This window comes from Dicentrarchus labrax, unplaced genomic scaffold, assembly GCF_905237075.1.
Source record: "Dicentrarchus labrax unplaced genomic scaffold, dlabrax2021, whole genome shotgun sequence".
Lineage (NCBI taxonomy): Eukaryota > Metazoa > Chordata > Actinopteri > Moronidae > Dicentrarchus > Dicentrarchus labrax.
Window position 1 is genome coordinate 16,109,838 of NW_026136709.1, and position 14,591 is coordinate 16,124,428.

Sequence of the window (14,591 nt, forward strand, 5' to 3'; positions counted from 1 at the left end):
CAATATCTCCAAACGTTCACACCCTTTTGATATCAGAACAAACTGGAAAATCCATTTCCTGGTGAAAATGATTTCTAAAGCATTGCTGAAACTGCAGAAATTAATTGCCTGGAAAGTCTCAAATGCTCTGCAATGCAGAGCAATCGAGAGTCGTGGACAAGCAGTGTAACCACTGCACTACTGAACACAACGCCATCCATCATAGGCCAGCCTAATGTTCAAATGTCAGTTGATGTGTAAGCGTGTGTTTGAGAGTGCAGTTGAATAATATTCAAGATATAGAAGATATAGAACATAAAGCATTACCAGTCAAAAGGGAGAGACGTCCGAATTGTTAAACATCAACATCTCACAAACAACCAATGAAAGGTTTCATCAGTCACCCAATCAGCTATTTTTTACAGTATGTGAAGTAGCCACCCCCGAAGTCCTATAAGTGAGGAATAGAACCACTCACCTTGTGGTTAGGGGCGATGTGCTTGAACCACTGTGCCGGTGAACAGCACAGCATGTCTGAGATATTTTCTACACCCCAATTATAAACTGCTGCAGGTGTAATCCATCATTGAATCACCGTTAGCTGAGAGTTTGAAATTGGAGCGCTCCACTAGCAGTAGTGGTGCTTCACTGAACACACACATAGTCAGTTCTAGCAGTAGAACTTTACTTTCATTGTAAAAAATAATTTGAAAAAAACTTAAAAAGAGGGAAAAAAAGAGGTAGAAAAAAGTTGAATACAAGCATGCATGTCATTAAAGTGCTGAAGATTTTGGCATTTGAATGGTTTCTGTGGCTGGAAGCATGCAACTAAAATGTTCAATAATCCTACAGGTAAGAGGAAAAATATGTAGTATTGATTTTGGGGTGTTTCAACCATCTCATGGAGCTAGCCAGCCACAACATCATCAGTAGTGGGCTAGAAATGAGAACCTTGCTTCTTTCTACCTCTGTCTGTCATCAAGGATTCACTGTTTCAGGTATTACGAAGAACTTTAAGAGGTAAATCTGCCACCGTTTGACCTTCATCACTGTAAACTGCGTATGAGCCTTGTGAAGAGACTGACAGCCAAGTCAAATTACAACTAAGCAGAGAGCATAAAATATATAGGCTGTTATGAATTTAATAAATACCATTCAGCTCATAGTTGACACTGCAATACTTGCTTTACTACATGCCTGTTCTCACAATCCTTTCCGTTTCAATCAGCAGATCTTGAACATCTGTTGTGGTTTCCTGAAATGAATAACCCTTAAATCACTAATGCACACAGGTCCAGGTTGTTTCTTACCCTCAGGGCCATCTTCAGTTTGATGGTGGAGCTGGGCCCGGAGTTCTTGAGGGGAAAGCACTGAGTCAGCGTCATGTCCTCCTCTGCCAACAGGCTGCTCAAAGGCACCGTCAAATTACCCAGGTTGCATTTGTGCTTGTCATCTTTTACCTGTTGCGTTACGAGAGAAGAAGATATGCATTAAGACACGTCGGCTACTCTCGGCATCTGTTGCGTGATCTCATGAAACATACTTATCGGGGAAGATTTGTGCAGCATTACCTGCACTTCGAGCTCCTGCCTCCTGGGATTGTGAACGAGGAATGAGTAGCAATCTTCCCACAGAGGCTCCTTGGTCTTGAAGCGGATCTTTACGGGCAGACAGGTAGTCGTTTGTTAGTTGTTCATTAAAAGATATTTGAGACCTGCTAATTAAAAACACAATTAATCTGGAGGAATCTGTCAATCAGTCATTAGAAAGTGCTGAACCTGAAATGTAGAATCATACTAGTGACACACTAACACAGTAGGGATGATGCTATTAGCTGAAAATGAGGGTTTATCCAGACATTTTCATTACTTCATAAAATGGAAATGTTTTATCGTCTGTAATTATGAATCTTTCTACATTTTCATGTTACACTTAATAATTTTTGCTCATCTTGCTTTTATTTCAGTATTTTATCATTTCCAATCCTGCAGGTCTACTTAATACAATACTGTTTGAAACCTCTAATTAGCTCTGTTGATCTTCATACTCTACTCCTTGATGTTTCCTCACAAGATTGGTGTCCACGAATAAAGAATTAGGGCAGCGATAGGCTTTTCACAGGTTTGCTCTTTACTTAAACAAATTGGGTTTTAAATGGAACAATGGAACAAGTGTTTTGGGGTTTTTCTTTTAGCTTTAAGGGTATTTCTTACAAACATAGTTCCCCAGTTTCCTAAATATACTATACTGTAGGCTAGGTGATGATGGAGTTTTTATAGCCAAGCAGACAGACCAAAAAAAAACCTGATCTCAGTCTAAATTAACATGTTTCTCACTTGCTGAAGACCAAAGGAGCCACAGCAACAACAAACAACAACAAATGCAGCAGCACAGGTGTTTTTACTTATTCTTCCTGATTAGACCTCCTCTAAGGAGAGCGTGGGCATGCACAGACTGCGCTTGATTGACATCACTCACTCTCACGTGTACGGTTGTGAAATGGGAGAAGCTGTATCGAGCACCCCTGGTCTTAAACTAAAAATTCTATTTAGTTTTCTCCACAGACAATGTTATGTGACAGTTGGAGCACAGCTTGGATGTGCATGAAATCCCCCTGCTTGAATCATCAGTACAAAAGACTAACAAGGGCATCTAATCGCATAACTTTAAAAGTTCTGTTACGTGGGAAGCTAACGGCGGGCAAAGACTAAAGATTGTGGTGTAAACTAAAAATATAATCTGCAGAACTTTTGGATTCTGGCTCAATTTTTTGTTCACAACTGCAGCAACGAATCAGGAGGAATTTGCTACAGTTCTGATTTACACCTCTCACTAATTTCCTCTCAATAGCTCCAATGCATATTGTAGTATTTTGAGCTGTCTGCTATCCCAAACTAATGGACAAGATGTGATTTCTCATAAACATAGTGTTCCTAACTAAGCTCATATCTCTGCCACAAAAGGAATCTAATACAACAACCCTCCCTAAACCCATTATATGCTCGCAGTAAACCTTCAGCATCAACAATAACACGGTCCACTTAAGTGGTTCCTTCTCCTTATTTCCCTTTCGAACTGTATTTAAAAATTTCCCACGAGAAATGTCAGCGAAGCAGCTCTTTAGCCGACACTTAATGGTATGTTTGAAGGTTATAATACTTAATTTCATTTGCTCGCACAACAATTTTCAGTTCATCTCATTATTATTCATTTAATTCCACAGTCGGAGAGAACTAATAAAAAAAACTCCAGGGAGAGACGGTTAGAGAATGAGATGTGTTGGCTGTTAAGACTTCAAACGTGTCCGACAAATGTGAGATATATTCTCATAAAAGTAACTGCTGTATTAAATATTTGGTCATCGAGATGTTATTGCCAACTTAAAACTGGAAGATTGGGAACAAAAATCACATGCAGAAGTTGCATTTTTTTTCTCCACATATGAAGTGAAATCTAATGGACGCTTACTCACCTTACTCTCAAGTGTTTTGTGTCCAACGGTCATTTGAACATAAGGACTGGGTTCGCTGCTGGTCTTCTTTGCAGACTATTAAAGAATCAGAGAAGAGGGGTGTTAGCTGATTCTCCTCACTCTGACACACAATGCAGAGACGTCTAACGGACAACATAATTACACCCAAAACATTAGCTTCTCGAGACTCTGTGTCAGGCACACAATGGTAAAAGAGTCTGCAGTTCAAGAGGGAAGGAACATTACCATACGTTTTGACAAGCAGGGCTGCAGGCAGAGATGCTACCAAGGAGACTGCCAAGCTTTGTCTCCTCTGCTTTCTAATTTTAGCATGCTGGGTTTTGACAGCTAAGAATTATTCAGGACTCCTTACAGAATAATAATACCCTACATATCTACAAGTCAGTGGGGGAAAGTCTTAACTTACTTGTTAGCCCATCCTTTCTCTTGAGGATGGTGCTTAAGTTTGACATCTATTTCTCACCAGCATTAGAATTAAGCTCCACATTGTACATGCAGGCTGATTAACACAATCCCACACGTTTATATGCTACAGCTTGAACTGAGAAGGCACTTAAAAATGCATTGTGTTTCACATTATTGGAATTATACATTTGTACTTAAGTTGCTTACTGAAAATGTTACAACTGCTACTGTTACTTTTACTGTATAAGTTTTTCTTTGTGGAGATTTTTCTATATCCAAATAGAAGGTTTAAGGACAGAAGATGTTTTGCCCTCTGAGGCAAATCTATGATTCTGAGCTTTACATAAATAAAACTGACTTGACTTCACATCTACAAATGAGGTTGTCACTAGGTGTTGCCATTTTGTGCTTTGGATTGAAATATATACAGTCAACAGTTTATCTCACAATTAAACAAAACACTGATTTTCTGACTCAGATTTTCCATCTTATTTTTTTTTACAAATCAATCACATTTTAGCTGAAAACCTTTGAGGTATATAGCAGATCACTTTTTTACTCTCAAACAGGCATGTCTACATCCAGAATATTTGCCATTGTTCTCTAAATCTTTATTCCTGATGTCAAGTGATGCTAAAAGACCTACAAGAAAAGGAAGTAAAAGTAACATTTTAGATATCAAAACAACTTCCTAGTATAGACACAATGAAGAAATTCAAAGAAAGCTGCACATCAGCAGGTTTATATCAGCCTGCCTCCCCACTAACAGCCAGCCCAGCCAGGTAGCAGTGACACTGCAGTTGGGATTACAAAGAATGAAGCAGACCGCAAGTATTTGTACTCCACTTTGCCTGTAATGCCAAATGAAACCGACACACAACGGTGTGAGGAGTTCCACTGACGTGACTGATGTCACCCTGAGGGCGTGCCACTACATGGAGAGCTTAGAACTTCCTAGAAATGTTAAAGGCAGGATGCCGACTAGAACAAGGAAACAGTTGATTTCTGAGTAAGCGTTTGTGTAACGTGCTGGATAAGAACAGCTGTGTGGTAACGCTGTATATCACCTGCTGAACTTGTGACTGTGAAACACAACAAATGTCGTTGTGGCAGGTGCCTAACAGACCTAATACAGTCATGTTTCTACTTCTGTCTGCCTCCTTCCAACTGTGTCAATGCCACGTTTAGTGCTTATTGTTTCTGGACATGTTGTTCCTTATGCCATACCATAAGTTCCAACATGACATGGACTTGATCAGCTTTTTGATAAGCTAACACAGGCTGGGTTGCCCTGCAGGTTTGTTGCTGAAAACCTTAGGCCTAACTCAATTCCAGTGCAATAAAAACAAGCACATGTAGAGACTGTTGGATAGTTGTTGAATGCAGCAGAAAAGTGCAATATTAGACTTTTGCATGCAAGATCACACATTTGGAAAATCATGTATCACTACAAATAAGAAGAAAGGTGTGTACAGCACAAAAAAAAGGGCATAAAACAGACAATGCAATCATCCATCTTCATGCACATCGAGACAATTCACTCCGCTTGATAATCATCACAATCACATGGTGTTTGGATGGTGCACTTGAAGGGCACAGATGAGACACAGGGCGTGAGCTGTACATGCAATCCATTTTTCCCACATTACCTTCAGGGCCTTAAAGACTGAGACTTGCTTCAACCCATCATAGGTGAAATCTGACAGGTTGCTCTTTAAGCCACAAGGAGATTTGGGGGAGAAAATCACACCCACAGTTATTAGGACTGGAGTGATGAGGGTATGGCTAAGAGGCATGAGAAAAACCCAGAAAGAAAATATAAAACATGAATGATATGGGTAATAAATAAAAAGCAACATGAGGGCTGATACTGTTGACACTGCAGGGAGCTAACAATGAAAACAGAATAATGAGGTTATTTCTTTCAGGGAGGATTTGGAGTGTGACTTCTTTTTAACAAGCTACAGGCTTTCTGTATCTGTACAGCTACATATTAATTGGCTCACTGATACAGTTTTGTGCTCTTTGTACTTATCTATCTTTTATATTACAGCCTTGAACTAAGCACCTGATTGAGCAGAATCTGACTAACAAGCAGGCATAGCTGAGTCCTGTGTTTTCCTGTTGCTTCGTGTTAATGGTTATTGGGCACCCAGGGTCATTTTCATTAGACATTTCAATAAAACCGTGCAGCTAACGCATGCTTCGAGATACAGGTTTTAAGGACCCCTGTTACTGTTCAACCCACAGCATCGCACACGGCTAATGCTAACACTATCAGGATGCAAACGCACTGGGGGACTCACACATATTGTTCTATACTCTGAAGTATTGCTCTCACAAAAGACTAGACCAGATGCTCTCCTCTCACTTAAGTTCCCACAGCCTAAGCTGCCTGTGAAGACGCTCTTGGGTAAAGAGGAAAGAGAAAAAGGTGCAGTTATGAGGACTGAGACGGCTAAGAATTTTGTGATGGTGAAAAGTCCTTTATATGTTTTAGGATTGCAAAATTTTTTACAGGTTACAGGTAAATTTGACAACAATTGGTGCAATGAAAGCCTTCACAATGCACTGGATAAACTTTGGAGGTTTTGGAGTTTCAAGGTTCTCTTCTGCTACTGAACAACTACAAAGGTTTTGACACAAGACAGAATCTCCGAGCTATAATGACTAAATCATAAAACTTGAAAACATATTGACCCGTTTGGAGCTGTAGGCTACACTCACAATAATTAGTTCTTGTTTTTATGGCTAGATTTTGAGTAGCTTAGATAATGAGAAAAAGAATCAACAACCTGGTTGTTAGGTTCACCAGGAGGTCAGAAAGCAGTGAAAACCAAATTTCAAACAACATGGAAAGCAAATTGATGAAGTCACTCAAGTGTCACAAAGCATGAGACATTAAGGTAACAGGGAAGTGGAGCATTGCTGCACACTGACCAATAATCCTTACTTAAACAACTGTGCCACACTGGTATTTCCTACTAAACTGGTTGTTGCTACATGTGGTGTGTATGGTTTGGGTGGAGAACAAGAAGCTTGAATAAGCCTAATGCTATATTTTAGCACAAGCTATAGCATCAGAACAACAGCATTGCAAGCATCAAAATATAATGAGCGTTGCAGTATCTTACTGGCAGGTTCTTTGCTGAGTCCAGATAGACCACAAGCAGTGCTGATGATAGCCCATCATTGGCCAGGCTTCTGTCTGCACGCACACTTCGCAGCACCTGATTGGACAGAGAGACAAAAAGGAAAGATAAGCTGTGTTATCCACCCTCCAGTATCAGCAGCAAATACAGAAACAGTCAAAGATAAAGATAGACAGTTTGTTTTTATACCTGGTCCAATCTCTCCGGAGTGGAGAGCAGAGCTAGCCACTCCATTTTTAAGTGGAGTTTCCCAGTAGAAGTTTCCTCCAGGTTGAACCACTGCAACAGAGATACAAAATATCAAAGTTAAATCATTGAATTAAGTCACTGAAGGGACCAGACAATTGATTTTTTTCAAAGAATGACTGAAGAATTATCATACGTTTGCCTTCTTGTTGAGTTAGATGAGAAGACTGATACCACTCTCATATCTGTATGGTAGATATAAAGCTGCAGCCACATGGGCAAACAGATAGTCTGGCTCTGTTCAAAAGCCAAAGCTCACTAATTAAAAAAATAGATACACTATATCTTGTTAATCTGTACAAAAACCAAAGTATAAAAACAACATTTTGTGGTTTTAATGGAGGTTATGTGCTGGACTGTGTCGTCACTGTGAGGTTGCTAGGCAACCAGCGGAAAACGGAGATGTAATGTTGTTAATTAGTGAGCTTTAGAGGTGCTGGAAGGCAAAGTTTGTTCACTCTGGACAGACCCACACCAGCTCTTTGCCCTTGTTTCAGGCTTATTATATAGTCATAAGAGTGGTATCGATCTCCTGATTTAACTCGGGAAAGAAAGCGTAAAAAGAAAAAGTGTAATTATTCATTTAAGACGTATATTGTATAAACTCTAATTACATGAGTACAATAATTTGGTCATGTTTTTACCTCGTCAACTTTCTGTTCTTTGTGCAGCTCTGTCATATCGATCATCAGGCTGTGAATAATAATAATGACAAATAATTATTCAAATCGGGATGGCAAGCAGTGAGCAGAGAAATCACACCAATTAATCTGAGCAGAGGGGGTCCAGTCATCGATTGGTTGCTTTGTCTTGTCAGCGCTGGGTGTAGTGTTACAGCCTCTGGGCAAAATCAATTGGCTTTGCCCTTGGGCTTGGATCTGTGGGATAACACCTCTTCTTTACTTTAACTTATGTATACTAGCACAGATGTGTTCATCACACCGTCCCCTCGGGTGTTTAGGAGACAATATATCAATGCCATACCGGCTTGTCTATATATATAGTTGGCTGATTACAACAACAACAAATCAGTCGCACTGCTGAGGTGCAAAGAGACTTTGTTTCCTTATGAAATATGTGTGATAAGATCTGAGCGGGGAAGGAAATGAGAGGAACTCACCTTCCAAGGAAATCATCCTTGTCCGGATCCTCGTCAAACAGCTCAATCTCAAGGTGTTGACCCGAGTGCTCGTACACCAACGCCTGATGAAGACAGGAGCATATTGATGCATGTCCAGTCAATAGACAGATCGCCTACCAGGCAGCAGGTTGGGAGATTAAACTCGTCTTCATTCTTAATAAATGAAAGCGTAACCTAAACTGCGCTGTTATAAATGTTACTCCACGAAACATCCCAAACTTGTCACCTCGTAAACTTCGTTCCATTTGGGATGGAGGCTCTCCTTGATCGTCTTGCTCTGGAACAGCTGGTTGCCGATCTGCAGGATGCCGTAGGGGTCGGACTTGCCCTTGATCAGCCCTCCCAGAAATGTATCCTTTCCTTCCAGATCCTGAGCCTCTAAGAAGTGAATCCTCAGGACTCCCTGTGGAGACATGCAGAGCACAGCGTCGAGGGGAGCGACTCTGAAATAGCAGACTCTGACACTTTGAGGCCAAAAGTCAGTGGTGATAACATGTGACATTACAAACTGGGTATCATGAGGCAATGCAGAAAACTGTGGCTTATTACTGAGGTTAGGTAGTAACAAAGCATGCTTAATTATGTTATTTATTGTTTACGTTTCATTTCATTTCCTACAGAAATTATTTAAAGTTAACGATTGACAATCTAACTGGTAGCAGGGGGGGGGTTAGCTTTCCTTAAAACTTCCACTAGATTGTGTGTTTATATGCAATCTGTTTTTTTTACTAAGGCAACAATTAACAATTATTTTAGTTAGAAATAGTAATAGTGAAATCTAAATGTCCATCACAAGGTGACATTTCTAATTATTTTCTTTTGTGTGAACAACAGTCTAAAACTCAAGATCATCATTTCTGTAGTGATATAAAACTTGACATTGGACATTTGACTTTGTTGCTTGATAACTGACTGATTAATGGAAATCATTCAGTCATTTCTGATTAATTTTCCATCCAGTATTTCAATCCACTAATCAATTAATCAGCTAATGTAAAGTCATGTTAGAAGAATCACTAGAAAAGAGTTATAATAATCTTATCATCGCTTAAAATATCTTAAACATCACAATATAGTATCTCCTCAACAAGGCTGCTGCTTGCATTGAAATACACTTTAGTGTTTATCTTGTTGCCATGGACACGGGCACTAGCGACAAAGCCTGGACGTGCTCTTAAGCTGCTAAGGCTGGTTTTTTTGTTTCTTTCTGTTTTAATGCTGTGAGTTATCTACAAAACCCTGATACCTACTTTCTTTCATTAGGGGAAAAGAAGAATAAAAACACTGTGAGATTTGATTGTCAAGGACTTTCAGTTTCCAACCAGGAATTCCCTCCTGAAGCAGTCAGCTTATGCACCAACTCAGACAGTTTCGAAGAGGCAAGGAATATTAAATCACTTCATGTTTAATTGCATTTTCACACAGCATTAGTACCTTTGGCATGGGGAAGCGCAGCATGGCCAGTTCCACATCCCCGACCAGAGGGATGGTGATGCGATTGGGTAAAACCAGGTAGCTGTAGATAATGTCTTGAATCAGACTGTCAGAGAAGCCACTGTAAGGACAAGGAGGGAGGGTTGTGAGAAGGGAGGGCAGCAAGATAAACAGAATGAAGCAATGAATTATTTAGGTAAGGGTGCCCTTGGGTTATAAATATTCTCCTTTAATCTCAGTTTAGTACAGTGCATTTCTGCTTTACATGTGAGAAGATAGTAGGAAAATTGGAGCCGGTTCAAGCATGTTGGTGCTGGTAGCCAACAAACCTCTGAACGTCTATCTGATCCACTAATGGTTCACCGCTTCGTGACAGCAACAATGACAGTGAGGGGGGAGAATTATTACCGCCAGGCTTCCCTTTATTCGTTTAGTAGCACAGCAACAAAATTGCAATCACGGCTAGAAAAAATGGAATTACAATGAAAATTCATCATCCAGGGTTATTGCTCAGGCTGTAAAGAAAAACACTTGTGATTACTGCACAGCTGTCCATTTATCAGGATGTGGATGTCCTAATCAAAGGTGTCCGTAAACTGCCTGACTGGAACAATACCGCAAACTGTCTCTGGAGTGATCCCACGGTCTTGAAAACACACCTGCGAAATGGGCTGCCGGAAACACTCAAGTGCTGCCACGCGAGATACAACAACATGGTCCGTTGACAAGTAACCTAATGAATGGGACATTTAACTAATACACACTTCCTCATGTACCTATCCCATGTGCTTTCTAATTGTCTACCAGAGGAGCAACTTGCAGTCGCTAGGTGACAGCCTGTAAGTAATTGGTGTTATAAATTAAGAGAACTCCTGTCCAAGGTGTCAAGAACATCCACTTACACTGATAAGCTGTGGCAGAGGGTGCGGCTGCCCACCTTTGGCCCAACTTGTCTTACTGAACATCTATTCTTGTTGTTTAGCTGAACATTTTGAATAAGCTTTGTTTGAGTGTCTTGATTGTGGCAAAAAAACGAGTAGTATATCTATCTAGCTTTTCAATTAGCACTTGTAAGGACCCACTACGGGTTCTAGCCCCGTCTGCAATGAGACATCGACTCCACGGCTGCTGATAAGACCTCCTGTACTGCAAAGTCAAAATGCAGTAAATACATATTTGGTCAAAGCTGAGTTAAAACCAGAATCTCTCAACTTTCTGACATGTGTTTGACCAGATTATAATGAGCCATAGTAATAGAAAAAGCAAGCATGTAAAATTAGAAAAAAAAAATAGAGTTAAAACCAAACTGCAGTGATAACAAAGTCTTCTTTCCTGTGACTGAAAAATCAATTCTGATACTCAAACATCTTGACTGATTTTGTTATAACATATAAATAATGTAGGTAGTAGCTAAGGTTAATCATAACAGAGAAAAAAAGTAACACAAGATAAAGCAGTCCTGCTACAAGGCTAACTTAGCCGAGCAGCAATAGTGGCCATCTCGGCAACTTCTAAGAGACACAAATTCACATTATTTATTGTGTGTTAAGTTACATTTATCATTTGTAATGTTATAAGGAGTTTGGTCTAGACCTGCTCTATTTGAAAAGTGTCCTGAGATAACTTCTGTTATGAATTGGTGCTATACAAATAAAATTGAATTTAATTGAATTGAATTTAAATTATATATTTAAATGTATTTAATTTATTTATTTACTAAACTGGCTTATTAGTTGAAAAGAACATAAAAGCTGGGGAAGAAGGGCATGTTTTGTTTGTAGATACTGCATTTTCCTGTCGCTCTTTAAATTAATATGTCCAGTGAAGTATCTAAATGTTTTATTTTGGTTTTATATAATCGACCTAAAATGGCACAATTAAGGTTTTACAGCGTCTATATCTGTTACACAGTTGGCTCTTTTCTCAACTGTTTCTTTAGTTACTGATCTCTGCCACTGTAAGGCAGAGCAGAAATGTATTCCTATGATTATTAAGCTCACAACAACACCCACTAATATCCTCTCTGCTGTCAGCTGCGGTGGCAAACAGGTCAGAGCACGCGTAACCCTAACGTTCACTAGCAAACACAGGCTAAAGGCCAGCTGATCCACAGGGTTGAAAACGCCTCACTCGGCAGTGCAGAGACCAAAATGCATCAGCAAACAGAGAGATAAATTATCTAAAAACTTTCTAAATGTCAAACCACTCATATGTCAGCAATTTACAATAAGCCAGCAGCTATTTGACATTTCAGAGCAGTTCTGAATGTACTGGAATTTTTTTTTGTTGTATGTGTTGTTCAAGATGATACAGTCAAGGTTGTGAATCAGTTCCAATATTTTTCTGAATGCCTCCAGTTAATTACAACCTTGCAATATATTCTGGTCATAAAGGTGACTGTCCTGCAAAACCACCAGTTAATGAGATTTAAGCCACAGGCAATGAACAGTTTCTGAATGTGTAATGTGACCTCGTATGAGCTTGTTTTAATTGTTTTAACTGCTTGTCGGTTTTATATGATGTTGTATCTCGATTTGGTGATCCAGAGACGAATTCCCACCCCGGTGGACAATAAAGATATACTCCAAAATTCCTTTAAAAACAGAAACCTTCCTTTGCTACTATAAAAAAAACACCATCTGTTCTGACAAAGACACCAATGAAATTAACTCAATTAACTGCTTTTGTTTGTTGCTGGAGCCAGAGGAAACATTCGTTTGATCAATCCTGAACTTATCTTCCAGTGAAGCGGCAGGCTACGGCTCTTCTCTGTGAGCCGATTACGATTTTCCGGAGGGGGACAGATCAGCGCCAGAGCTTTTCTCCAAACTGAGAGCTGAGGGTGTAAAGGGATTCCTGCTGCATCAGCGCATATTGCTGCATGTTTGTTGTTCCCCTAGCGTAAACACTAGGAACACCCCCACGTACCTGTGTGTGTGTGTGTGTGTGTGTGTGTGTGTGTGTGTGTGTGTGTGTGTGTGTGTGTGTGTGTGCATGCACAGTAACACAACTGAGACTGTTTATTCAGTCATTTCAGGACAACAGTGCTGCAAACTGCACACTCAGACTTTATAATAAACAGAATGTGCAGTATGGTACTGTGTGCTTTATTTATGTGTGAGCCACATCAAATACACATTCCTATCATCATCTGACAGACAGCAGTGTTTTTGTAATGTGGTTTTGTCAGTCCGCCACTTTGCAAAAGCTACTGGATGAATTACCATTTATGATCCCAGTTTTCACTTATCCAGTAAAATATCTCAACATCCAGTGAATGGATTTACACAAAACTTTCTACCGACATTCGTAGTCCCCAGAGGATGAACTCCCCTGATTTCTACTCTAACGCCACCATCAGGTCACAATTTAACTGGTATATGACCAAATACCAACAGAACTAATGACGTTCTCATCAGCCTCAGCTGTACTTTCTATTTAGTGCTAATTATTAAATATTAACACACTAACCCAAGATGGCGAACATGTTAAACACATACCTGCTGAACATCAGCACGTTGGCATGGTCATTGTGAGCATGCTAGCATTAGCATGTTGCTAGGTACAGCCCTAGCTGCTGCAGCCCTGACAGCAGCTGTACTCTATTAGTCTTGTTTTGATTCTAAAACCAACTCAACAGCAATGACATATTACAACATGTAAACAATTTGTTGCATAATAATAATGACAGGGTTTGAGAGAGGCACACTGGGCGAGCCTTCAAGTAGACAGCTGATGCTGTCTGTCTGCTGCTGCTGCATTCAAGGAACTCTCTCACTGCAGCTACAATTTCACCATGTGGATCTCTACTTCACCAGCTAACCCCTCTTTTTCTGCACGTGCCCCCCCTTTCCTGCAAAACCAACACACCCACACACACAGACACACGTGCACAGACACACATATATTGCATTGCACAAGCGGCATGGATCCATTTCACCCCCACAGAGGATTCAGCAGAAGAGCTGATGGAGAGCGGGCAACTGCCTGTGTCAACATGTCTGCCCACATCAGCAGGGTATGTGACAACCAGCTGTAATCCCAGAAAATCACACGCGGCATTCAAGCGTCTGTGACTTTATTTGAGGCGTAAATAATGTAGGAACCACTCAAGACAGCCGTGAGTAATTGGGTTGAGCTCTTACCAACTCTTAATCGACTCTCATTTACTCTCTGCTCAGCTCACACAACTGCCCGAGGGTAAAAGACACTTAATATTAGTGAGACAAAATACGGCAGAAGGAGGAAACAGGCCACAAACAGCACATTTCCTGATCTGATCTGTTTTGCTCACCTAGACTGTTAAACTATGATGTTATTTTGATTATTCACAGTAATGTGAGCATCTAAATGTACTGCATGCCACAACGGTAACAAGGAAAAGGACACCCAGGCATCTAGCAGGAAAGGAAACGCTCATAAAGCAGAAAATACTTTCGGTACATTTGATGGAATTTGCTGGAACAGCACCAGTGGAAATACACCCAGAGATCAGATATCAGGTGCATAATAAGTTATTGTCCCTTGAAACTTGATAATCAGGCACCAACAAAGACATTTCTTGATAGGCACGAAAAGAAAGCTTCAGCAGACTCACTTGAGACCAGGAATGTCAAGTATATTGGTGAGGCCAGTCCAGTTTATGTCCAGAAGCTAAAAGAAAATAAGAAAAGAGAACATACAAGTTGATCAAGCTGTGAGAGTAGAGAGCGTGAATGAATTTAAATTAATCCAAACACTT

The 14,591-nt window shown here is 40.1% G+C and overlaps 1 protein-coding gene across 1 annotated transcript in view; it reads right to left on the minus strand.

Annotated features, from left to right (window-relative positions):
* Window positions 1-14,591, minus strand: part of esyt2b (extended synaptotagmin-like protein 2b) — a 31,415-nt gene that overhangs the window by 4,067 nt on the left and 12,757 nt on the right. Inside the window, 11 exon segments of the mRNA XM_051410930.1 lie at window positions 1,290-1,439; window positions 1,551-1,637; window positions 3,452-3,526; window positions 5,527-5,589; window positions 7,012-7,107; window positions 7,219-7,308; window positions 7,920-7,968; window positions 8,396-8,478; window positions 8,643-8,819; window positions 9,851-9,971; window positions 14,448-14,503. Of these exon segments, the coding sequence (XP_051266890.1) occupies window positions 1,290-1,439; window positions 1,551-1,637; window positions 3,452-3,526; window positions 5,527-5,589; window positions 7,012-7,107; window positions 7,219-7,308; window positions 7,920-7,968; window positions 8,396-8,478; window positions 8,643-8,819; window positions 9,851-9,971; window positions 14,448-14,503 (1,047 nt within the window).